This window comes from Rhincodon typus, chromosome 18 (genome assembly GCF_021869965.1).
Source record: "Rhincodon typus isolate 14 chromosome 18, sRhiTyp1.1, whole genome shotgun sequence".
Taxonomy (NCBI): domain Eukaryota; kingdom Metazoa; phylum Chordata; class Chondrichthyes; order Orectolobiformes; family Rhincodontidae; genus Rhincodon; species Rhincodon typus.
Window position 1 is genome coordinate 4,448,869 of NC_063349.1, and position 27,260 is coordinate 4,476,128.

At 41.6% G+C, this 27,260-nt stretch overlaps 1 protein-coding gene across 2 annotated transcripts in view; it reads left to right on the top strand.

The window, feature by feature from the left end:
- The window catches only part of large1 (LARGE xylosyl- and glucuronyltransferase 1), a 420,017-nt gene that overhangs the window by 228,010 nt on the left and 164,747 nt on the right, over positions 1-27,260 (top strand). For both annotated transcript variants that reach the window (XM_048607545.1, XM_048607546.1), the window contains exon 3: positions 26,146-26,432. In XM_048607545.1, the coding sequence (XP_048463502.1) occupies positions 26,146-26,432 (287 nt within the window). The remainder of the gene's footprint in view (positions 1-26,145; positions 26,433-27,260) is intronic.

Here is a 27,260-nt window from a genome sequence, read left to right on the forward strand (position 1 = left end):
CTACCATCGCAATATACTGTGGGACTGGTAGCCAGGTGCAAACAGAGGGACTGTATACACAAGAGAATATTTGACATGAAATGTAAATGTACATTGTAAATATTGCCTGTAATGATATATGTAGTGAAGTATTTGAAAGATACTGATCTGTACTGCTCTTTGTCAAATTTGAGCTGTTATGCAGCGTGGTTTACAAAAACTCCAGCATATTTTTGAAAGAAACAAATGTCTTCCCTCTCAATGTTCTCCTTGCCTGAAGGAGTTGCCTCCACTGGTGCCAGAAAGTGTTTGTGTCTTACCGTCACACTATGTGGCCGTATTCCTTTGGAGGAACCTGCTGAGATTCACCAGCTGGGATCAGTTGGATAAACCAGAATAACTCACATCAAAATTGGAGCTGTGCCCGAATTAGAGATTAAAATCAGTTTAAACGCCTCCAGGGCCGAAAGTTATTAACAAGGCAGACCGATGAGCAACTAACGTCATTGCAATTGGTAAAACAATTACTGGGGCCTTGCAGGGCAACAGAGGCCTGACAGATTTGTACACGAGATAGTAGGAACTGCAGATGCTGGAAAATCTGAGATAACAAGGTGTAGAGCTGGATGAACACAGCAGGCCACGCAGCATCATAGGAGCAGGAAGGCTGACGTTTCGGGCCTAGACCCTTCATCAGAAATGACAGATTTGTACACATCAGGATCACTGTAGGTGGCATGGTGGCTCAGTGTTTAGCATTGCTGCCTCACAGTGCCAGGGACCCAGGTTCAATTCCACCTTCGGGTGACTGTCTGTGTGGAGTTTGCATGTTGTTCCCAGGTCTGTGTGGGTTTCCTCTGGGTGCTCCAGTTTTCTCCAACATTCCAAAGATGTGCAGGTTAGGTGGATTGGCCGTGGGAAATGAAGGGTTATGGGGATAGGATTGGGAGTTGGGTCTTGGTGGGATGCCCTTCAGAGGTTCAGTGTGGACTTGATGGGCCAAATGGCCTGCTTCCACACTGTAGGGATTCTATGAATCTAGAGCTTTGAATGATTGCATCTAAAACTTAAAATAACTGAATCAAAAACACTGATCTAAAATGAGCAATTTGAGTACAATAGTTTTTTTTAATGATCCTTTCTTTGACTGGGCTCTCCATATCTTTTCTCCCTGTTTCTCCTTGCTTCCAATCAATTAAGTTTATTAAATATACAGAAGAAGAATGAATACGTTAAAAAGTTTTCTGTTTATGGTGACTCAAATTTGACTATTTATACTTCTATCTGTTATGATCCTGATTAGAGAGTTGAACCCATATCTTATTGACACAGATTATGCATGCTTGTCCCATGGGAATGGTCAAATGCGAGCCTTCATCACCCTGTACATTTCTTGACATGTATTGAATATTTCTGTCAAACACCACACTCTGGGACTAAATTATTTTCCACATTCACTGAGCAGATAGTACAAAATGGACTTCTCAAAGGTGAATACGTTTAGAATGTAATCTCCTGTATGAGACTTGGAAATAACACGTTTTTAGCAACAAAAGCAACAGGTTTCTTTTTAATATTACAGCGATTTAAACTTTATTTCCTTTAAGGGGATTTAGTTTCCTCGGCTCCTTTTCTGACATGTTCCATGCACTCATGCAAATTTGTATTTGTTCTGTATTAAATTAGTTTTAGCAGTTTATTCTAAACAGTAAGTACGGGAATACAATCCTCCCATTATACCCAATCCTAGAAGAACCTTACTTCTGACTGCACTAGGCTAAGGGTGGAGGTTTATATTAATTTGTGTTTAATTTATATGCATTTGGTGGGCAGTATTCACTTAAGTTTCCAGAGATAGTCCTGGAATTAAAAGTATGATCAGCCTTTTAGGTGTATGCTTGCAATGTAAAAATATATAAATAAATATTGGCTCCAGTTCTATCCTTTATGACTGGCTTGTTGCAATAGAACATACATTTAAGTCACCATTGCTAACCACAAAGGCAAGGGGCTTAGGTTCATTGTTGTGATGTTGGTGACTGTCAGTTGAATTTACCTCTCCTCTTCCTTTTCCATTGCTCTGGAAGGAGCAGTACAGCTGGGAGTGAAGAGATAGAATTATACAAGGTCTTAGAAGGTTGCAGAAACTTGATTTCCCTCAAACCCAGGAGATTGAACGTTGATCAGGCTGAGGCCCTTCACATTTCAAAAGGAGAGACCATTGTCTATGGTTGTGGGGGGGCATGGGGAAATCAAGAACTAGGATACAGACTCCTAGAGTTCATAGCTAGGCAGAAAGGGAAAAATTCAGGGAACAAATGATACTGGAAAATTATAATTCACTGACCCAAAAAGGTTATGTAGGTGCTGGAGGTCAAATGGAGCTTTCAGGACTGAGATTGAGAGATTTCATTTGGGTAAGCATATGCATGGAGATGCAGCAAAGGCAGGATTGACCTAAGATGCAAGTCATAATTGAATTTAGTGACAGAACAGACTTGAGGGGCCAATAACCTACTTTGTTTTGCTATGTTTCTGAACTGACCCATTATAATCAAATGAGCCTTCATGTGTCGTCTAGGTCTTCTTCAGATAGTTTGAGATGATTTTCACTCCTTTGCTCTGGAGTTAATACCCTTAAAATAAGGTTATGTGCCTTACTCACTGTTAATGCTAAGAATGAAGCCAGCACCAATTTGAAAGGGGGCCTAATCCCAAGTGTCCAGAACACTTGCTGTTTTAAGCCAATATTGAAATTGAAGGCTTGCGTGTAATATTCATAGAGGCATAGAGTTATACAGCACAGGAACAGACCCTTCGATACAACCAGTCCATGCCAACTATAATCCCAAACTAGATTCGTCTCACCTGCCTGCACTTGGTCCGTATCCCTCCAAACATTTCTTATTCATGTACTCATTCAAATGTAACTGTACCCACGTCTACCACTTCCTCTGGAAGTTCATTCCACACACGACCCACTCTCTGTATAAAAAGGGTGCTCCCCGTGTCTTTTTTAAATCTTTCTCCTCTCTTTAAAAATATGCCCCTTAGTCTTGAAATCCACCATCCTAGGGAAAAGAAACCTGCCATTCATCTTATGTATGCACCTGATGATTTTAGAAACCTCTATAGGGTCACCCCTCAATCTTCTACGCTCCAGTGAAAAAAGTCCCATCTTATACAGCCCTTATATAACTCAACCCCTTAAGTCCTGGCAACATCCTGGTAAATCTCTCCTGAAACCTCTCCAGCTTAATAATATCCTTCTTATGGTCTTGTTATGCTGACAAAGATTATAAACAGAGTCTCAAGTAAGGAAATTCTTAACTTTATTTGTGACCAGCGGTGTTCCGCAGGGATCTGTTCTGGGACCTCTGCTGTTTGTGATCTTTGTAAATGACTTGGATGAGGAAGTGGAAGTGTGGGTTAGTAAGTTTGCTGATGACACGAAGGTTGGTGGAGTTGTGGACAGCGTGGAGGGCTGTTGTAGGTTGCAACGGGACATTGACAGGATGCAGAGCTGGACAAAAAAGTGGCAGATGGAATTCAACCCAGAAAAGTGTGAAGTGATTCATTTTGGAAGGTTTAATTTGAATGCAGAATACAGGGTTAATGGCAGGATTCTCAGCAGTGTGGAGGAATAGAGGGATCTTGGGGTCCACGTCCATAGATCCCTCAAAGTTGCTATTCAAGTTGATAGGGTGGTAAAGAAGGCGTATGGTGTGTTGGCTTTCATTGGCAGGGGAATTGAGTTTAAGAGCCGTGAGGTTATGCTGCAGCTCTATAAAACTCTGGTTGGACAACATTTGGAATATTGTGTTCAGTTCTGGTCACCTCATTACAGGAAAGATGTGGAAGCTTTACAGAGGGTGCCTGGAGGGCAGGTCTTATGAGGAAAGGTTGAGGGAGCTAGTGGTTTTATCATTGGAGCAAAGAAGGATGAGAGGTGACTTGATAGAGGTATACAAGATGTTGAGAGGCATAGATAGAGTGGATAGCCGGAGACTTTTTCCCAGGGCGGAAATGACTGTTACGAGGGGGCATAATTTTAAGGTGATTGGAGGAAGGTATAGGGAGATCTCAGAATTAGGTTCTTTACACAGAGAGTGGTGGGTGTGTGGAATGCGTCAGATATTTTAGACACTTTTAAGCGACTCTTGGATAGGCACATGGAGGATAGTAAAATGTAGGGTATGCAGGGTAGATTGATCTTAGTAGGATAACAGGTTGGCACAACATCGTGGGCTGAAGGGCCTGTACTGTTCTATGTTCTATGTTCTTTATTTACGAAGCATCTTGCTGCGGTTTTGTCTTTTGACAAGGATGCAAGAAATAGCAAGGTGCTGTGACATTGTAATATGCCCTGTGATGGATATAGATATTTTTCTAAGCGATATCTCTCAACGTCAGCAAAACTAAAGAACTGATCATCAAATTCAGAAAGAAAAGAGGAGAACACGCCCCCATCTACATCACCAGCACTGAGGTTGAGAGAGTGAAGAGCGTCAAGTTCCTCGGAGTGACGATAACTGATAACCTGTCTTGGACTTCCCATGTAGATGTGACAGTCGAGAAGGCACAACAACGCCTCTTCTTCCTCAGGCGGCTCAGGAAATTTGACATGTCCATAAGGACCCTCATCAACTTCTACAGATGCACCATTGAAAGCATACTGTCTTGGTGCATAACGGCCTGGAATGGCAACTGCTGTGCCTAGGACCGTAAGAAACTACAGAAGGTAGTCTGCAGGCCAGACTTGCACAGCCCAGACCATCACGGAAATCAACCTTCCATCCATGGACTCCACTTACACTGCTCGCTACTGCGGAAAGGCTGCCAACATCATCAAAGACCCATCGCACCCTGGTAATGACCTCCTTCAGACTCTAATGTCAGGCAGAAGATACAGAAACCCGAACACATGCACAAGCAGTTCAGAAACAACTTCTTCCAGCTGTTATCAGACTGTTGAATGGACTCTAGCTTAAAATAATGTAACCTGTATGCCTCTAAGTCTTTTTGATCTGTACATCCTTTGCTTGCTATGATCTGCCTGTACCGCTCGTAAACAAAGCTTTTCACTGTATTTTAGTGCACGTGACAATAAAATCAATCATGTTTAACCCTCATATCTGGAGATGTTATGAACCCAAGCTTCCCATCTCAGAGGAAGGGACTCTTACCACTTGCGCCATAAGCACTGAATCCTCTGTGAGGTATACTGTGTCTCATTGTCATTTTGTGCAGTCAGACCTGTCTCCTTATAATAACTGTTCCCCTCCAGCCTCTTATTTAGCCCATTATAATTGCACAACAATTTCTGCAGAGGTCAGCAATGCCATTTTTTTTTGGTCAACCTGTTTGGGATGTTTGCTGTGCACATATGACTAGTTCCACAGATAATTAAACGAAAGGTAGCTGCCAAGCATAAGCATTAAATTATTTTTGTCAGAAGCAAAAATGTGCAACCGAGTATTCTGTGTCCCAGCAAGCCTTGTGTTCCTTGACTTAGCTGCCAGAATTAAATGAGGCAAATGCATTAAGATGTTAATATCATGGGCCAAAGAACTTGTTCCTGTGCTGTACTGTTCTATGTTCTATGCTGTTAAGTCCTGGAAATAAAAGGCCAGCCAGTGTAGTCTACTCAATCTGTCACTCAGAAGTCAAAATTGAGCTCCTGGAGTTTTTCTATAGCCACATTGTATTATCCTGTACTCATTCCCAAGATTCCTGAATCCGGTTTAACATAACATGCATCTGTCTCTGTAGAATTCCCGCACCATGTTTGCCATTTGCTAATCTCCCAAGGGAATTCTGAAAGGACCAACCTCATCTTTAATCTTTTTGTTGAGATTAATCTTTTGAACAATAAGCACCCTCCTTTCTGTATCTCTCCTGCTAATACTCACTTATCCCCAACTGACCCTTGCATTTCTCTCTCTTGTCGTCAGAAGCCTTTTTGACTGTCCCTGTCCTCAACTGGAAGTAATTAGTTGTGAGCCTTGAGGTTAGCTGTAAGCTGCTTACACGGCTTTTGTTCTGTGTCTTTTTTTCCATGTTTTTTTACAGAAACGCACTTCCTTTCACATTGCTTACAGCAGGATTCAGAGAAGAATTAACTCCTGTTTTAAGTTGCAATACCTTCTCCCTAGAATTCGGCACATTGTCCCAGATGTGCTTCTCTGAAAGTCATGTTGTTTCTAGGCTTTGCTTTAATATTGCCAACTTAAAAGCTGAAAACACGAGAGTGCCTCTGAATAGAAGGCTACGATATGAAAGCAAATCATTACAAGGAACTTCCTATATTGTATTATATTAAATGAAGAGAAGCCCACTGCAGTAGTTGGAAATCTGAAAGGTAGACCTGTGTTATCTGCAGAAAATTGTTGGATCTGTCGGAATGGGATTTGAACCTGGAATGTTGGCATTATTCCGAACCCCACACTGGCCAACTGAGCTAACCAACCAAGGTGCCCCCCCAACCCCGCTGAACAATTTGATATTTTACTATTTTTAATTTTTGTAAGATGGATCACAGCAATCATTTTTCTCAGCACCCAACCCGTTCTCCTTTCCTTAACCTGTGTTCCAATTCACCGGACCCGAAACGTTAACTCTTTTTTTTCTTCACAGATGCTGCCAAACCTGCTGAGCTTTTCCAGCAACTTCTGTTTTTGTTCCTGATTTACAGCATCCACAGTTCTTTCAGTTTCTATTTCACTGAACCCAACAGTTCTGTTGTGTTATGTAAACTTATTCTTGAAAACGAAGCAGGGCATAAGCATAGAGTTCAGATGTGGCTAAAGTAGTGAGTGACACTTGTTTTTGTATATATGTATCTGTCCAGTGATTTTGGCCACTGTTAATATCCGCATGATCCATTTGGAGATGTTCCCAAAATTTAAGGTACTTAAGGATAGGGTTTCACTATTAATGCCATACAGTCCTCTGGCATATTGTATCTGGCTCAGGGATCCTATAGATAGTATAAAGTCAATTTTTGCTCCCTTTGCATGACATTAACAGCCTCAAAATGGAATCAGGATCCTGTCCACCATTTCCATACCCATGTCGCTGCCAACGCCTTTTTGAAAGGGGTCTCCTCTCAGATGTCTAAGCTGCCCACCCACTCCAGGCAATCTGTCTTTTTAAAATAGGAATCAGGCTATTTATTTAATATATTCTTTCAAAGAATCTGAGGATTACTGACAAATTTGTCATTTATTGCCGTCCTTAGTTGCCCTTGGGAAGGTGGTGGTTGCGGTGAACCAATTTCTCGATTTGCTGCAGTAGTCCCTGCTGTAGGTTTACCCACAATGCCAATCGGGAGGGAATTCCAGGATTGTGACCCAGCGACAGTGAAGGAACAGCGATACATTTCCAAGTCAGGATGGTGAGTGGTTTGGAGGGGAACTTGGAGGTGGTGGCATTCCCACGTATCTGCTCCTTCTAGATGGTAGTGCTGGGAGCTTTGGCAGCTGCATTTGTGCCATATGTTCTGGAAATGATGTACACTAAAGCCACTGAGGCGGAGGAAGTGAAAGTTTTAAGGTGGCAGTTGGGGTGTTTATCAAGTGGGCTGTTTTGCTTAAGCTTCCTGAGTGTCGTTGGAGCTGCGCACATCCAGGTTAGTAGGTAGAGTTCAGTCACACTCCTGACTTGTGCCTTGTACATGACCATAAGACCGTAAGACAGGGGAGCAGAACTAGGCCATTCAGCCCATCAAATCTGCTCTGTCATTGGCCGATCTGATAATCCTCGATTCCAGTTTCCTGCCTTTTCTCGATAATCCTTGACCCCTTTTCTGATTAGATGGTGGACAGGCTCTGGTGAGTTACTTGCTGCAGAGTTCCATGCCTCTTGTAGCCGCAGTATTTATACGGCTGGTCCAGTTTACTTTCTGGTTACTGGTGATCTCTGGGATGTATGACACGAGTAGTACCTCCAGTTCCAGTTTTGGGTCATGACAAGTTGGAGCCTGCACTGCACACCGTGTTTGACGCTACTCTGATGAACCCAGTGCACTTCAGAGAAGGCCTTGCCTCAGGCCCAAATCCAATATTGTACAACTGCAAACCTCAAGGTGAAGAGAACTGGAAGAGGCCCAAGTGGAGAATAAATCCCAGTATGGACTAGTTTTTGTATTGTAACTCAGCTACTTTATCCGGATGCACACTGGGCTAAGGACAGAAAATAATGGGCATCTTGTAGCTAATGTTTTTAGCTAGATACTCTAGACAATTCTACACTCAGTCACTGCAGAACAAGATCCAAGTCCTTCTTAAAATCATCATAGAATAGAATCCCGACAGTGTGGAAACAGGCCCTTCAGCACAACAAGTCCACACTGACCCTCAGAGCATCCCACTCAGACCCATTCCCCTATAACCCACCTAAGCTACGCATCCCTGAACACTACGGGCAATTTAACATGGCCAATTCACCTAACCTGCACATCTTTGGACTGTGGGAGGAAACCGGAGCACCCAGAGGAAACCCATGCAGACACAGGGAGAATGTGCAAACTCCACACAGACAGTCGCCTGAGGCTGGAATCGAACCTGGGTCCCTGGCGCTGTGAGGCAGCAGTGGTAACCGCTGTGCCACCGTGCCACCCATACAGTGTCTGGAATCCCTCCCCCTCTCCGTCAGCTATGTTTCAACATTAAATCAGTTGGAACTTCTATGCTTGAGAGAGATTTTTGTGAGGTAAGGTGTCAAGGGAAATCAGGCAAAGATGGGTACTATCAATGGAGTTGATCAGCCATGATCTGACTGAACATTGGAGCAATTAAGGGAAGGCAGTGGCCTGGTGGAATTATTACTAGTCTATTAATCCAGAAACTCAGCCAATGGGGACCTGGGTTCAAATCCCACCACTGCAGATGGCGGAATTTGAATTCTATAAAAAAGCCTGGAATTAAGAGTCTAATGATGACCATGAATCCATTGTTGATTGTTGGAAAACCCCACCTGGTTCACCAATGTCCTTTAGGGAAGGAAACTGCCATCCTTACCTGGTCTGGCCTACATGTGATTCCAGACCCACAGCAATGTGGCTGACTGTTAACTGCCCTCTTGGCAATGAGGAATGGGCAATAAATGCTGCCTAACCAGTGACACCCTCATCCTGTGAATGAACAAAAGAAATATTGTAACGACTAATTGTCCTCCTGTTGTTTGATGTGTAGCAACCATGGAACACCAGAATTTAAATGTTTCAGAAAGTTGAAGATTGTAATGTCCCAGATACCCTCCTGGCGTGATCAGAAGAAGCCCAGTGTAGTTTCAGGGTAGCTTTATACATTTTCAAATAGGACTCTCGGTAGTCAGTCTCAGTGAGGGCTCCAGTTGCCACCCAATGCCGTGGGAAGCACATGCTGACACTGACATTGACCAGATTCTTAATGAGGCACTGAGGCAAACTGTGGCACCATATTAGTACTCTGAGTGTATCCACATAGACTGGGAGGCACAACCTGGGATCCTACAAATCAATAAAACCCACTTGATTAGGGTCAGAGAGTCATACAGCTCGGAAACAGACTCTTTGCTCCAACCAGTCCATAATCCCCAACTAAACTAGTCCCACCTGCCTGCACTTGGCTCATATCCTTCCAAACATTTCTTATTCATATTATCATTCAAATGTCTTCTAATGTTGTAACTATACCCGCATCCACTTCTTGTAGAAATTCATTCCACACACGAACTGTGTGTAAAAAAGTTGCCCCTCGTGCCTTTTTTAAATCTTTCTCCTCTCGCCTTAAAAATATGCCCCCTAGTCTTGAAATGCCCCACACTAGGGAAAAGACACCTGCCATTCACATTATCACACAAACTGAGTGACTGACTGCGGATTTGAGAATGGGCTCTGTGAGGATAGGTGCATCAATTGGTCAGAGGAACATTGGAATGCATGGTAAAAACCCAAAGAACTGTGGATGCTGTAAATCAGGAACAAAAACAAAGTTGTTGGAAAAGCTCAGCAGGTCTGGAATACGTGGCACTTTTTAGATTCTCCTCTTTCTGCTGTCAGCAATATTTTGGTTGAAAGTACGTCAAGAATGTACAAGTAGGAATGCTAGGATATGTAGTTTGCACAGGTGCAGCAGCAGGCTGGCTAGTTTGATCTCCTGAAATATTATTCGCTACTTAATGCCTTCATAATTAGCTGGCCCTCAATGGTAACTCTGGCTAAATTTTAATTGGAATTGAAGTAAAGTTCTTGAGAGAACATTCTTTCTCCCAAGAGGATTGGAGCCTATACTCACACAGCAGGACTGAAGTACTCTATGAGCTCTTTTGAAGTTTTATTACTGGATTCAAAGCAGAGGGAGGATTAAAGACCTTTCATTTGTGGGCCTTAATCTTGCATTAAAAAGATTACTTTAGATGAGGATAAGTCTTTTGACTGAGTGACAAGAGCTGTCAATCAGAACTATAGCAATAAAAAGGATTGTGTTTCCTTTAAATCGAATCTCTGTTAAGCTGTGGTTTAACATTGTCTAAAGCAAACGCTAATGCAAAATTGCAACATCATCTTCGGAAAGGCTCAGTGGGTGAATCCAATGAGTTTCAGGTGGGTATTTGCTGAGAGAATGAATTGAAGAATCAGCAGTTGTGAAGTGCTTGAAGTCTGGGTGAGTTAGGATGGACTCTTTTACATTGGGAAAACCAATTCGAGGTCAGAGGTGTACTGAAAACAATAAAAGGTGCTGGAAATCACATTGGGTCAGGCAGCATCCATGGAGAGAGAGAGCAAGCTAACATTTCGAATCTAGATGACTCTTCATCAGAGCTCGGAGGATTGCCTTGCTTATTACCAATGTTCTATCCACAAGCATGGCCTTACGTGTCTGGGTACTTACCATGTTAATTCCTGAACCATCCCATTCTGACCTCTCGGTGGTCATCCTTCCAGTGAAGATTACACAATCTTCGAGGATCAAACATCCTATTTTTTTCTACCATGCCGTTTGCAACCCTTCATCCTCAATATTGAGTTCGACAATCTTCAGATTCTGTTTTGACAAAAGCTACACTAGTGGGTATGATCAGCCTTGTCCTGTAGACGAAAGTAATTTCCTGATTGCATCTACATGTTGTGGTGGAAAGAGGATTAGGCTTGGGGATGAAGAGATAATAACTGAGAGATTTTGAAATTTCATCTTTTGTTTTCAAATCCACCTCTGGCCCGGTTCCTCTCTGTCTCTGTAACCTCCTTGAACACAGCTACCTTCTGACATACCTACATTCCTCCCATTTTAACATCCTGAGCATCCCCAATTTTAGCTGCTCCTCACTGGTCACCTTGATTTACCTGCAAGACCCTATCCTCTGGCATTCCCAAAAAACCCCTCTACCTCTCTTACAGAAAAGTAAGGGAGTCCTTGTCTTTGCCAACATTCTGCCCTCAACCAAGACTGAAAAACAGCTCAGCTGGTTGTCACCACATTTCTTTTAGTGGGCCCTGCTATCTACAAATTTGTTGCTGCAATTTCCTGCTTTGAAAGTGCTTAATTGGTCGCAAAGACATTTGGGACACCCTGAAATCGTGAAAGGTGCTACATAACTTTTTCTGAATGTGAAAAATTGGATTCTTGTGTAGCATCCTTCTGAGCGGATGGGCAGATGGGAAAAAAGGTAGAAAGGAATGGAAAGGATAGTATGATTTTCATAAGAAAACTTATGTGCACCATTGTTGATTATATCCCGTAACTTTTGTCCTGTTGTTTAAGTGTGAGCATTTTGTAATGCTTATTTTGCTGCAACCTGCCACCATTGTGTGGCCCTGTGATCTAAAATTGCTGGTGTTTCTGTGTTTATATTTCCTATTGCTCAGGTTAGCTATCTGTTGTTGGTCTTGCACTGTCAAGCAAACAAGCAAGTGCCATTTGAATAGCGATCCCTTTCCAGATCTCTCTGATGACACAGTTTTGTTCTTATCCTACTAAAGGCTACCTCACTGAGTCTGAATTATTAACTTATGTCAATAAGAAGCAGATGTGATTGTCTGTTGTGAGTTTTTGCTCAGAACTGGAATGCAAGATCATCAACTTCTCATGCTTTGACAGAGTACCGTGCATGAATTTTTACTATCATGACAATAGAAATATAAATTGATGTCCATATATATTCAGGTTCTTCCTCAGAAAGGAGACATAATGGATGTAAACTATCCCAGCATTCACTGTAGTCATGAAAGCCCCCTATTAAAAGCATGGAATTTTACTGTACCTTTTCCATAGCCCTTTATCATGGGGAGGGAGGCAGGACTGTACTTGACATTTTCTCTGTGGTTTTTCAGTATTTTGTCCTAGAGTCATAGTTACACAGTGCAGAAACAAACCCTTCGGTCCAACTTGTCCATGCTGACCAGGTCTCCTAAGTTAATCTAGTCTTACTTGCCAGCATTTGGCCCATATCCGTCTAAACCCTTCCTATTCATATACCCATTCAGATGCCTTTTAAATGTTGTAATTGTACCAGCCTCCACCACTTCCTCTGCCAGCTCATTCCATACTCGCACCACCCTCTGTGTGAAAAAGTTACCCCTTAAGTTCCCTTTAAATCGATCCCCTCTCACCTTAAACCATGCCCTCAAGTTTTGGACTCCGCTACTCTGCAAAAAAGACCTTGGCTACTCACCCTATCCATGCCCCTCATGATTTTATAAGCCTCTATAAGGTCACCCCTCAGCCTCCAATGCTCCAGGGAAAATAGCCCCAGTCTATTCAGTCTCTCCCTATAGGTCAAGTCCTCCAACCATGGTAACATCCTTATAAATCTTTTCTGCACCCTTTCAAGCTTAACAACATCTTTCCTATAGCAGGGAGACGAGAATTGAATGCAGTTTTCCAAAAGTGTCCTAACCAATGCCCCATACCGACGCAATATGACACCCCAACTCCTACACTCAATGCACTGACCAACAAAGGCAAGTGTACCAAATGCTTTCCCCAAATCAGCATCACTGTTGCCTTTCATAACTGAGACTCCTCAGCTCTAAAATAAATCCGATTTTGAATTTGTAGCCCTTTTTATTTTTGCAGAAGAAGCTTAAATACTGGTTTCTGGCACATCCCAGAAGAAACACAGTGCCCATTTTGAGTGAATCATTAAACCGTAGGCCATAAAGTATCATTCTCTTGTCGTAAAATATGAGTGTTCATTCCTATCTTTCTTTCTGTCTCCTACCCACCCTGTCTCTGGGACCAGTTCATTGCATTTTAAACTGTGCCCGTGCATATTTGTTAGAGAAAAAGCAGCACCTTGTCCAATCACTTGAAAGTCCAGTTACACAGCATCCACCTCACATATGCAATGTAACATGAGTCATATACAAAGCATTCAGCATGCTATACACATGTCACACATGTATCAGCATAACATTTAGCATGACTCTAGAGGCTTAATCACTTCACCAGACTAATGCTTCATTGCCATACTAAGCTCTGGAATTCCATCCACAAACTGTTTTGCCCTTTTTAAGATGCTGCTGAAACTTAGCCCCAGGCCTGCACCTCAGCACATTACTGAAGAAGCGCTGTGTTGTTGGAGATAAAGATATTAAACTGAGGCTCCATCTAACCCCTTGGGTGGATACGAGAGGTCCCATTGGTTTACCCCAAGGACAGTGTATTGTCCGAGCCAATATTTATCAACTCAACAAACAGCCAAAAGCAGATTACCAGTTATTGATCTCATGCTTTTTTGGAAGATAGGAAATAAGTTGAGGAGTCAGGCAGGTCAACCCCTTGATCCTGCTCTGCCATTCTGTTAGAGCATGGCTGATCTTCTGCCTCGACTCCATTATCCGGTACATTCTCTATATCTCTTGATATCTTTAGTATGTGGAAAGCTATCAAATTCTGTCTTGAAGTACTCAATACATAAGCCTTCACATATCTATAATGTAGAGAATTGCAAAGATTCATTACTCTTTCAAGAAATTACTCCTCCTCTCAGTCGTAACCATGGGGTGGTGTGGTGGCTCAGTGGTTAGCCCTGCTGCATCACAGGGCCAGAGACCTGGGTTTGATTCCATCCTCGGACGACAGTCTGTGTGAAGTTTGCACGTTCTCCCCACGTCTGCGTGGGTGTGCTCCGGTTTCCTCCCACAGTCCAAAGGTGTGCAGGTTAGGTGGATTGCCCATGCTATAATGTCCAAGGATGTGCAAGTTAGGTGGATTACAGGGATGGGGAATGGTCTTCGAAGGGTTGGTGTGGATTCAATGGCCAAAGGGCCTGCTTCCACATTGTAGGGATTCTAAAACGTCCTACCCTTTATTCTGAGGGTGTATGCCTGGTTTCAGTGTTCCTGAGCTGATGGGAAACCCCCTTCCTGCCTTGTAAACTCCTGTAAGAATTTTGTATGTTTCAGTGAGATCACTTTAATTTCATGGAGTGTTCTAAGGTCATGGAAGGCAATTCGTTTTTGTATTTTTTTTTAACTTTTTTTAAATCTTCTTTCTTTCTCAAAACTAATTGAGGACTGATAACTGTGACCACCTACATATCCATTTATATTTCTGAGCCTTGGAAGAGTTTGCAGTGAGTAAGATGTGATTTAAATGGAAGAATTCTGATTAAACATTAATATAAATGCTATGTACAGTTAGTTTTAGCAAATATCGGATTGTTTGAATTAACTGTAACTTTTAATATAGAATATCGTTTAATTTAGTTTTCAATTCTGAGTGCTTCAGTGTCACTTGCAGCCCCAATAGTGATAATTCATTTTCAAATATTTAGTATTTCAATTCCACAAAGGCTCTTCATATGGAAGTTTATAAGTGGTATATCTCATTTCAAATAATCTATAACAATAGGAGGAAATAATATCATGGAGTCTTATTATACTTTATTAGATTTCTGTCACAGATAAAATGTGTGGTCGTAATTAACTTACGATGAATAAAATATATTGTATTTTTAGCATGCATTAATTCTAATGTCATCCGTGGCTCGCTGGTGACACTCCTGGCTTTGAAGTTTAAGTTTCAAGTATCACTCCACACACTTCAGCGCAAAATCCATGGGAATGCTGCACTGTCAGTGGTGCCATCATGTGATATTAAACCTGGACCCTTTCAAACAAGCTCTGTGTCACTATTTGAAAAGGAGCCTAGCCTTCTGGTAATAATTGAAACATCACCAGATTATTTAATCATTTATCTCTGCTGTTTTGTAAGAGGACGAATTGATGCCACGTTCCCTGACATCTCAATGATGAAGACACATCAAAAAAAAAATCTTGCAGCATAAATCTGTTTTATTGCTCACCCTTACTTCACTGGTAGGGCGCTCGTACCTGAGGCTGTGAGTTGACCTGATAGATTTCTTAAAAGACTATGAAGTGTTTTGATGGAGTATGAAAAGCAAATGTGTTTCCATTTGCAGGTGAACCTAAAGCCAAATGTATAAATATGAAACCATCACTAATCAATCCAATAGGAAATTGAGAAGACATGTCTCCTTTACTCAAAGACTGATTAGAATCTTGAATTCACTGTGGAAGCGAAAGAAAATAGTCAAGGTGACTAAGATGGAAGCACTCAAAGAGAAGCTAGATAAATGCATGAGGGAGAAAGGGATAGAGGATAGGATGTTAGGGTTAAATGAAGAAGGATGGGTGTCTATTCTAAATGCCTTAGATGAACCTTTATGGCCCATTTCTGTGTATGGGAATGAGAGCTGACGCTATCTTGATATCCAAGGGAACAGGCAGGGTCAGCATATGCTGTGTTAAACCAGCTGTCTATTGAACATGGGATTGAAGGTTTGTATTCTGGCAGGATGATTAAAGAGAATGATAGATTGATGGTTGCTCAGTCATGATTGGATTGGTCTTGGATTTGAGCATTCTGACTTCTGTTTATGGAGGATAGGAATGACAGTGTCTTATTGATTTTTCAAGGCCAACTATTATTGCACATCACTAATTCCCTTTGAAATTGATGGTAAGTTGCCTTCAGGAACCACTGCTGTCTACACAGTGTAGATATATCCACAGTGGTCATACAGGGAGCTCCAGGATTTCAACCCAGCAACGGTGTGCCACTTAGCAATTCAAACCTGAAGGGTCTAGGCACGAAACGTCAGCCTTCCTGCTCCTCTGATGCTGCTTGGCCTGCTGTGTTCATCCAGCTGTACACCTTGTTATCTCAGATTCTCCAGCATCTGCAGTTCCTGCTATCACTGCCCAGGTCTTGCCAGGTACATACCCATACTAGTTCGTTATCTAAAGACTTGTAAATGATCTCGATTGTTGTACAATGATTAGCAAACAGCCCCGCTTCTGACATTTTGTTGGAGGGAAATTCACTGGAGACATGGCTGTAGAATCGTGGGCCTACGACACTATCTTGAGGAGCTCCTGCAGTAATCTCCTGGGACTGAGATGATTGTCCTATAACAACCACAGCCATCTCCCTCTATGACTCCAACCATTGGACAGTTTTCTTCCTGGCTCCTGTTTATTTCAGTTTGGCTCAGGTGCATTGTTATCATACACGTCATGTCATTCCCACCTCGCCTCTTCAGTTCAGCTCCTGTTTCCATGGTTTCACCAAAGCTGCAAGAAGATCCAGAGCCATGTGTCTCTGTAAAATGCAAACTGAGCATTGGTGAGCAGATTATTACTGAGAAAGTGTTGCCTTGTAGCATAGGTGCTGAGAACTTGCATCATTTTGCTGATAGACCAGTAATTAGTTGGATTGGACTTACCCTGCTACTTGTGGACAGCTGTAGCTGGGTACTTTTCCGTATTGTTGACCATCATTGTAGGTGGATTGGAACAGCTTGGCATTCACTCCTTCTGTAGCATGCCTCCACAAATACAGCTGAGAGGTAGAGTGCAACGTAATCATGGTGGATGATTGGAATAGATTATGAATCGCTAAGTGTCAGTGTTCATTGTTCTGTTGTTACTTGTATGCATCTTTACTTCACAATGATTTATTGATAAATGATATGGGGAGGCAATGGCCTAGTGGTATTATTGCTGCACTGTCAATCCAGAGACCCAGGTAATGTTCCGGGGACCCGGGTTTGAATCCCACCATGGCAGATGATGGAATTTGAATTCAATAAATAGCTGGAATTAAGGAATAATGATGACTGTGAATCCATTGTCGATTGTCAGGAAAAACCCATGTGATTTAGTAATGTCCTTTAGGGAAGGAAACTGCCATCCTTACCTGGTCTGGCCTACATGTGACTCCACAACCACAGCACTGTGGTTGACTTTAAACTGCCCTCTTGGCAATTAGGGATGGGCAATAAATGCTACCTAGCAAGCACCGCCCTCATCCTGTAAATGAATTTTTAAAAAATGTAACGTACATTTGATTGTTAATGTATGTATTCTGTTATTGTATATATGGTATGTAATGACCAAAGGCAAAAATGATATAAATATTAATCACTCTGTTGAAACATTCCTAAACAGGGGATTTGGTGTCTCAACAAAGGCCTAATCCTGCATATGTTTTTTAGCGTCAAATTGTGAATTGCTAAGTGGAGAAGTTGTAGTTGCAACAAACGCCTCTTGAAGGAATTGATTTTTTTTTCATTGAGAGTACCAGAACAACCAACAAAGAAGAACAAAGAATAAACAGTGGAGATGCTACGAATGGAACATCCTGGATTGTTTCCTGACTAGACCTCAGTCTCATAGAATTAGGCAGAAAGTGTCTGTGCAAATGGGAGATGATGTGAAAATTCTGATCTGACACTATTTTTGAACCTCAGAGTAAAAACAAAGAAAAATGAGGCTGACATATTTAGCCCATCATCTTTAATAGAAATGTAAAAGATGGATCTTGAGTTGAGAGAGCCGTTAACGAGCAGCCGACTAAGAAACTGAACAAGCACCAATAATTTAAAAGGCAGAAGTTGTAATAAGGAAATGGAATCCATCTCGTTCCGTTAAGAAATATGCAGTAATCTATCATGTGGTATTTCCATCTCAGCCTCAAATATTTTGAGTGACATCAAAATTCCAGTGGCAGGTTAATTAGATATTAGGAAAATGCAGGCTAAAACATGATAACATTATTATTGGTCAGGATTACGTAAAGATTTGGTGGGCATGGCATACTGACAGGATGTAGGGAAATCCGAACCATCAATTAAACCTGCACAGTTAAGTCTGATCCCAGATTTTGGTAGTGTCTTACTAGCTTGCGTAGCACCACTACCAGAAACCAGAAAAGCTAATGAATATCTCTTGAAGGTCATGAATGTTTTAACAAGATTCTTGATGCCTTTGGGGAAAATCACCATGAAGCTGGTAGTGGAAAACTTAGTTCAATCTTATTACAATATACAGATTGCTTTCAGGAAACCAATCAGATCATGGTTCAAAAGTTAAATCACAAATATTCTAGTACTGAATAGTTTGTGATTAAAACAATTTACATCTTCAGTTTCTTATCCACAATCTCAAGGGACATTGGAAAGATAGTATCAAATTTGAATGAATGTCCTAATGATTCGGCATAGAAGAATTCCCTTGTTACTGTTTGCCCATTAGGGATGCCCCAAATGCATCCATAACATTCAGTTATTTTGAACTGATGTACAGAAATGTGATCATAGAATCCCTACAGTGTGGAAGCAGGCCATATAGCCTATTGAGTCCTCACCGGCCCTCCAGAAAGCATCTCATCCAGACCCAACCCCAGCCCCCGACCATAAACCCTTTATTTCCCATGGTTAATCCACGTAGGCTGCACATCCCTGGACACTATGGGCAATTTTAGTATGGTCAATCTACCTAACGTGCACACCTTTGAACTATGGGAGGAAGCTGGACCACACAGAAGAAACCCAAGCAGACACAGGGAGAATGTGCAAATTCCACACGGACAGTCACCCGAGGCTGGAATTGAACCTGGACCCCTGGCCCTGTGAGACAGCGGGTGTTAGCCACTGAGGCACCGTACCATAAGAGATGAAACTGCTCTTTAAGTTAATTAAGGAAAATTTCTAAACCAAAATCCAAACCAGATGTCAAATTTCTGAGTAAAACTGACGAAAGCATGGGAGTTTGGCATTTAAGGAATGATTGATAAACAATGTTAACCAAGGAAATTTAAAAAGGCTAATGCTTAGAATTTTCATACTCATAATGTATGATCATTATTTGGGAACTTCGGACCTAAAGTGAAGGAAGCTGGATTTTACTTTTCAGTTTGTGAATGTATAACTTGTTTCTTTTTGAAAAGTCAAAAAGTCATTTTGAAAACATCATTCCCAACAACCGGGTCACCTGGCGAGTCAAGGGTATCAGCAATACCACAATCTCAACAAGAGAATGTGTGTTGAACATCGCATGCATCCTGTTTCCCACACAGGATTCCCAGCCGTAAAATGTCATGCCATCTTCAGTTCATCTCATTTTGAACTGCACAATGAACGTTTTTTGACAGCTGCCAATCTTTGTCAGTTCTTGCCTGAAAGCCTGAATGGAAACTGAGCAGTGATGTGTCGGGAGTGAATGAGCTGGATAGGTGAGCGAACAAAAGACCGATGACAGTCAAGGTGTTCCAATATTCATTACGTCATGAGAAGTGACATTTCATTTCTGAGTGACGGATCTGGGGAGGCAGCGGAGCTGCACAAATACAAAGGCTATTGTGGAAGGTCCATTGATATGGTTTAGGAAAGTTGTTTTGACAAAGAAATCACAGCTGCTTCTGGCCAAAGACCTGGAGCACTTCAGATGTAAAGAGGCATGAATATTTTTTTTTAAATTAACTTGTTCGTGTCAAAGATCCGCCAAGCATATGTGCATTCATGGAGTAGATGGTAAGCAGCTGCCTAGAAATGAAAGCCCATTTCACAGGGAAGACAGTTAGGATATCATGATTGATTCATACAAAAGTAGGCCATTCAGCCCCTTGAGCCTGTTCCAACATTCATTAAGATATGGTGGTTCGTGTTTTGAATTCTACATTCCTATCTACCCCGACAACCCTTCACTCCCCCCCTTACAAGAATCTATCCACTTTTGTCTCTAAAATAACCACCTCCACTGTCTTCTGAGGTGGAGAATTCCAAAGTCAACAGCCTCTGAGGTCAGATTTCTTCTCATTTCTGTCTTCAAAGGGCACCTGCTAATTTTAAAATGTGTCCCCTTAGTTATGGCTTGCCCCATGAGGAGAAACATCCTTCCCACATTCACCTTGTCAGGACCTTTCAAGATCTTATACGCTTCAATCAAGTCTTCCCTCATTTAGTGATTCAGAGGCTCTGGCTAATGTTTTGGAGACACAGGTTCAAATTCCACAATGGTGGCTGGTCAGATTTAAGTTCAACGAATAAAACCTAACTTGTAAGCCAATCAGAAATGGTGACCAGACAGCCACCAACTGTTATACACATCTAGCTGGTTCAACCAATGTCTTTTTAGGAAGCAAACTCTCATCTTTACCTGCTAAGTAAAAACTGAAAGAACTGCAGGTGCTGTAAATCAGGAACACAAACAGAAGTTGCTGGAAAAGCTCAACAGATCTGGCAGCGTCTGTGAAGAAAAAACAAATCAGAGTTAACGTTTTGGGGCAGAACTCGACTGGGACCCGAAACGTTAACTCTGCTTTTTTTCTTCGCAGATGCTGCCAGATCTGCTGAGCTTTTCCAGCAACTTCTGTTTGTGTTTCCCTTCTTTACCTGGTCCGGTTTATATATAACTCCAGTTCGCTGTGCTTCGTACTTACCTGCCCTCTAAAATTGCCTAGCAAGCCACTTAGCTGAAGGCCTCTTGATGAACAATCTAGTACCGTTACCGCACCACAGAGTAACCCTTAAAGTTCAAACATCGGTGAGTCATTTTTAAAATGCTTCAATGTCATAGCCAGAGCTTTGGGTTAGGTCTCCAGGATCAATCCCTAAAAGCTATTCTGCCTCATATGGCGGTGAAACCCAATTCCATGATATTGCCCTGAAACATCAGTGCAGCTGCTCAGTAGACCTTAGTGCTATACAACGGTGATCCAACCCAGCTAACTTTTCCCTCTCCTTTATCCAGAAGATCTAGATGACAGGCAAAAGTCCCTTGAATGGGCATGGCGATGGCTATTATTCCTTGTAGAGTTGAAAAGTTAAAAAATGGTACAAATTTGATGACAGAGGTAAAATGGCTTCAATATGCTTGTGTCTCACTGCTAATAAGATGTTGACAAGTTTGCCAAATGGGCAGACACCTGGCAAATGAATTTCGATGCAGAGAGATGTCGGGTAATATATTTTGGTAGAAGAAACATGGAGAGGCTTTAAAGGCTAATGGTACAACTTTGAGGGAAGTACAGGAGCAGAGAGATCTCAGGGTTCATGTACATGATCCTCTGAAGTTGAAACAGTTGTTAAGAAGGTTTATAGAATCCTTGGGTTTATAAATAGAGGCATAGAGTAAAAAAAGAAAGGAAGTGATGCTACATCTCCACAAATCATTGGCCAGACCAGATTTAGAGTTTTGTGTTTGGTTCTGGGCACCTTATTTAAGGAAGGATACTAAAACCGTGGAGAAAGTGCAAAGGAGATTAACTGGAATGATACCGGGAATGGGGGATTTTAGATACAAGGAAAGATTAAAAAAAAAACAGATTGTGCTTAATATCCTTGGAGCAGAGGAGATTAAGAAGTAAGCTTAATAAAAACCAAAAGAACTGTGAATGCTGTAAATCAGGAACAAAAACCAAGTTGCTGGAAAAGCTCAGCAGGTCTGGCGGCATCTGTGAAGGAGAAAACAGAGTTAACATTTCGGGTCTGGTGACCCTTCCTCAGAAATAAGCTTATTGAGGTGTTGAAAATGATGAACAATTTTGATAGGGTAAAGGAGGATATTGTGTTTCCACTGGTTGGTATGTCAGTAACTAGGGGACACAATTTCAAAATTGTCAGCAAGAGAAATAGGAGTGAGATGAGGAGAAATTTGTTCACTCAGAGAGTCATTAGGATTTGGAATGCGCCGCCTGGGAGAGTAGTGGAGGACAAATCCATTGGAAGTTTCAAAAAAAAATTGGATATATATTTGAAAGGGATGTATTTCAGGGAATGTGCGGATAGGGCTGGAGAATGGGACTCGCTAGGTATTTCTTCCGGGAACCAGAACAGACATGATGGGTCTCCTGTACTGTAAAGTTCTATGATTTTATTAATTTAATCCAGGGCACTGAACGGAAAGAAAGACTTTTACATTTCTAAATACTTTTCATGAATTTAAGACATGCCAAAGATATGCAGACAACTGTAGTGTTTCTGAAGTGTAGTGACAAATGTAATGAAGAAAACATGGCATCCAATTTGTTCACAGTACGCTCTTATAAGCAGCAGTGATAAAGACCACATAATCTGCTTTTAGATGTTATTTCAGAGATTGAGATGAGCCAGAAATTATTGTAATTATAGATGTGAGCCATAAGGGTTTTGGTGGCTCAGAAGATCTGGTCTTGAGACCACTTGACCCAGAAGTGTGTCGTAACTTGTCCAACCAGGCTGATTTTTTTAAAAATACATTTTCTTTTAGCATGTGAGTGAAATCAAACTTTCACTAGACAGCCACCTTTTCCCCATCTTCAAAATCCTTTCAGTCAGAACACAAAGTCAGGAATGTTTGACTGAAATGTGTTGAGTTGCTTCTCTGTTTCATCTGACAGCCTCTTAAAATTCCTAACTCTGTAGTCGCTTGATATGACAGAAATTTAAATGCACAAGGGCTGTAAAGTAAGTGATTAAAAAAGTAACAATGAATTTATGCAAAATACCATTTTGGTCACAGTTGGATCATTGTAGTTTCAGAAGTCTCATTATAGAAAGGACATTAAAACCATACAGTGCTTGCATTGTACAGTCACCAAGGCTAGAATGGTTTTAATTAGATATTTTCACTCTTGTATAGATTGAGATCAGCAGACTGTACATGTTATAAAGGTAGTGAACTCCTTGAGAGTACTCAGAACAGCTTTCTGCAACAATATGTCTACAGCCAACATGGGAGCAGGCCATATTAGACTTAGTAATGAATAATGAGCCATTTGTCTAAGAATTGTTACAGTGTGATTGAGTTAAAATAGTATTCAAAGGATGAATGCCAGACAGCTGATAAGGGCTGAAATTTCACAGAGGCAGGAAACAGTGGTGGTATCTGCATGGAAACTGGTACCCAGAGGTTTAATAAAATACTTTCTGTTTTGGCATTTGCTTAATGGAATTTACTTAAATCGTTTTAACAATTATTACTGTCTGTAATATCTAGATATAAGAACACGTACTTAAATTGGAATTTATTTTAAATGAGTTTCTCGCTAAAATGTTTCCTTGCAAGAGAGGTTTTTTTTTCACTTTGCTTCATTCATGGGATTAGGTGTCTCTGGTAAGGCCAACATTTCTTGCCCTTTCTCAATTGCCTTTGCAAAGCTACCAGCTTGAACTGCTGCAGTTCAGTTTCAACATTTGTGGAGCAGTTTGATAAATGGAAATATTAGCAAATGGAATATTGTCCTTCCTTGCTAGAGGGATGGAGTTTAAAAGCAGGGAGGTTATGCTGCAACTGTATGGGGTGCTGGTGAGGCCACATCTGCAGTACTGTGTGCAGTTTTGGTCTGATCCAGAGGGTTAGTTTATGAGGAGAGATTGAGTAGAGGGGGACTATATTCATTGGAATTTAGAAGAATGAGGGGGTGGCGTGTTCTTACAGAAACATATAGAATTATGAAGGGAATAGATAAGATAGAATCAGGGAAGTTGTTTCCACTGGTGGGTGAAACTAGGACTAGGGGGCATAGCCTCAAAATAAGGGGGGAGCAGATTTAGGACTGAGTTGAGGAGGACCTTCTTCATCCAAAGGGTTGTGAATCTGTGGAATTCCCTGCCTAGTGAAGCAGTTCAGGCTACTTTGTTGAATGTTTTTAGGGTAAAGATAGATTTTTGAACTGTAAAGAGATAAGGGTTATGGCGAGAGAATGGGTAAGTGGAGCTGAGTCCACAAACAGATCAGCCATGATCTTATTGAAGGGCAGAGCAGGCTCGATGGGCCAGATGGCCAACTCCTGCTCCTGTTTGTTATGTTCTTATGGTGCAACTGAGTGGCTTGCAAGGCCATTTCAGAAAGCAGTTAGGAGTCACCCACATTACTGTTTGTCTAATGCCATACATTAGTCAAAACAATGAAGGACCCTTTACTAAAATGAACAAGATGTATTTTTGTGACAATCAATGATTGTCTCACCATTACAGAGACTAGCTTTTAATTCTGGAATTATTAATTCATTGAATTTTATTAATTAAATGTTAATTTTACCAATTTTTGTAAATACTGTAGTTTTGCTAACTGCCATAATTGGTATTGAGCCCTTGCACTCAGTATTAGGCTGGGCTGCTAGATAAGGTATCTAGTGATATTTATCTACACCACCATGTTCCCCAAACAAGTTCCCCAAATCTGCTTCCATTCATTGTCAGATCAGTGGTTGTGTTGACACGATTCTACCGAGCACTTCCTTTTCATGTATGAAGGTGACATGAAGAGGACATCTTTTACTCAATAACAGTCGCGATCTTTCTGCCTGAAAAGGGGAGTTAAATGAGATTCAGTAGCTATGCTTGAACTGGATAAATAACTAAAGGGGGATTGTTGACAAGGGAATGGGGAAAGGGCAGGAGCAGAGCAATTAAAGAACCAAGAGGCGTGATTGGCCAAAGGCTTCCTGCTGTATTGCACCACTTTCTGATTCTGTTAAATACAGTGAACAAAGAACAGTACGGCACAGAAACAGACCCTTTGTCCCACTTAGACTGCGCCAACATATCATCCCTTTCTTAACCAACAATCCTTTGTCTCTCCGTGCTCCATATCCTTCTATTCCCTGCCTATTCCATATCTCTATCAAGATGCCTCAAAAACGTTGCTATTATATCCACATCTACCACCTCCCCTGGCAGTGCATTCCAGACACTTACCACCTTCTGTGTTTAAAAAGAGCCTGATTCTCACATTTTGTTTAAACTTTCCCCCTTTTACCATAAACATTTCTGGGACGACTGGGAAGAAAACCCCAACCATCTAATCTATCCATTCTTCTCATAATTTTGTAAATTTCTATCAGATCGAATCAATGTTGGCTCCTGAAATGCAACAAGGATTTCCATCCCATTAATCTCAGCTGGACTCGAACTCCGATCCTTGTACACTTCTAGCTGCCTCGGAAGGGCACCCAACATCATCAAAGACCCCTCCCACCCCAGTTATAATCTCTTCCAAGCTCTTCCGTCAGGCAGAAGATACAAAAATTTAAACACATGTACCAACAGATTCAAGAACAGCCCCTTCCCCACTGTTATTAGACTCTTGAACAGACATCAAATTTCAAATCTAATGTTGATATTGCTTTTGTGAACCTACTTTGTAGCTGTAACTTTGTATCCCTCTCTCTGTTCTATGATCTTTGTATATAATGATCTGCCTGTAATGCATACAAAACAAAACTTTTCACTGTACGTAGGTACATGTGAGAATAATAAATCAAATCCAAAAAAAAACTGTCTAACCACAGTGCTACCCGCTGCTTAATCCTTCCAGGGAAGGCAACTCAATTTAAGGTGAATAAGTTCTTCGCTGATACTTGTAGGCCAGCTCTGTCCAAGAGGAGAACGCGGTGGCTGAGAACATAAGAACATAAGAAATAGGAGCAGGAGTGGGCCATCTGACCCATCGAGCCTGCTCCGCCACTCAATAAGGTCATGGCTGAACTTTTCCTGGACTCAGCTCCACTTACCCGCCCGCTTACCATAACCCTTAATCCCTTTACTGTTCAAAAATCTATCTTTGCCGTAAAAGCATTCAATGAGGTAGCCTCAACCGCTTCACTGGGCAGGGAATTCCATAGATTCACAACTCTTTGGATGAAGAAGTTCCTCCTCAACTCAGTCCTAAATCTGCTCCCCCCCTTATTTTGAGGCTATGCCCCCTAGTCCTAGTTTCACCCACCAGTGGAAACAACCTCCCTGCTTCTATCTTATCTTTTCCCTTCATAATTTTATATGTTTCTGTAAGATCCCTCCCTCATTCTTCCAAGTTCCATGAGTATCATCCCAGTCTACCCAATACTTCCTAAGTATTTGTTGCTTCGACCTTAACTTATGTCTGTTCACTTACAGATGAGAAGCCAGTCTCGCTATCTCCCTACGAAGCCCCAGCGAACAGCCCACGGTACGTGTTCAACCAGAGAGAGCGGGAGTCCCTGGAAGTGCGGGTGCGAGAGGTAGAGGAGGAAAACCAGGCCCTTCGTAAGCAGCTCAGCCTGGCCCAAAGCCGGGTCCATCACCATAGGAACCATTCCAAGAGTTATTCCACGGAGGAAGGCACGGGGGACAACGAGGTGGTGCATGCATTGGCGTGGAATAGTTCGGAATGTGGCAAAAGGCCCACTGTGGAAAAGTGTGAGGTAATTCTGCTTCTGACACTTGATTCACTCCCCTTCTGTCCACCTCACTTGTTAGTTTTTCCTGACTGTGATCAAAAGATGGATAAAAGTTTACCACGCATGTGGAGTTGATTTGGCTTATCATGTTTGTGCCAACTCTTTGTCAGATCAATGCACAGTATTCCCACTTCCCTGCTTTCCCCAGTATCACCTTCTGCTTGATTTGTTTTTCTAATTTCACATAAAAAGTGTAAAGGTTTCTTACTTAAGTGACAGGCCACAGTTGCATGATGAAGTACCATCATTTGTTTTATCTGTATTATCATCGCAATCTGATACCTGCCGCTACAATGATATTTCAACAAACCAATTGTCTGTCTTTATTTCTGTATCTGTCTGGCTGTCTCTCCCAGCCCAATGTTGCCTATTGTACCGTCTCACAATTACGAGTTGGACTGGCTCAAGGGAGATGACATTTGAATGTAAAAGGTCTTTTCCTCACATATTCTGTGGCAAAAGGGCTGTTTCCATAATGGGTTAAGTCTCCTCAAAATGTACCTTTCACCTTCATGTCTGTTGTGAGTTTGATGACATATAAAAACTTACAATTGCCCCTGAAAAGGTATAATCAATCTAAGAACATGAAGTTTCCCTGCATGTCTGTTGCAAAAAGTGATAAATGTCAACTCTTAAGTTTGATTCAGACTAGGATGAATAACTGGGTGGTTAAACAGGAAGATGATTATACAAGAGTAGCAGGCAGTTAAGAACAGAATTTACATGATGTATAGATTTTAATGCAAAAAATCTCTGAAAGCTGCTTTTGAGGATAGTGACCAGAGGAACCTC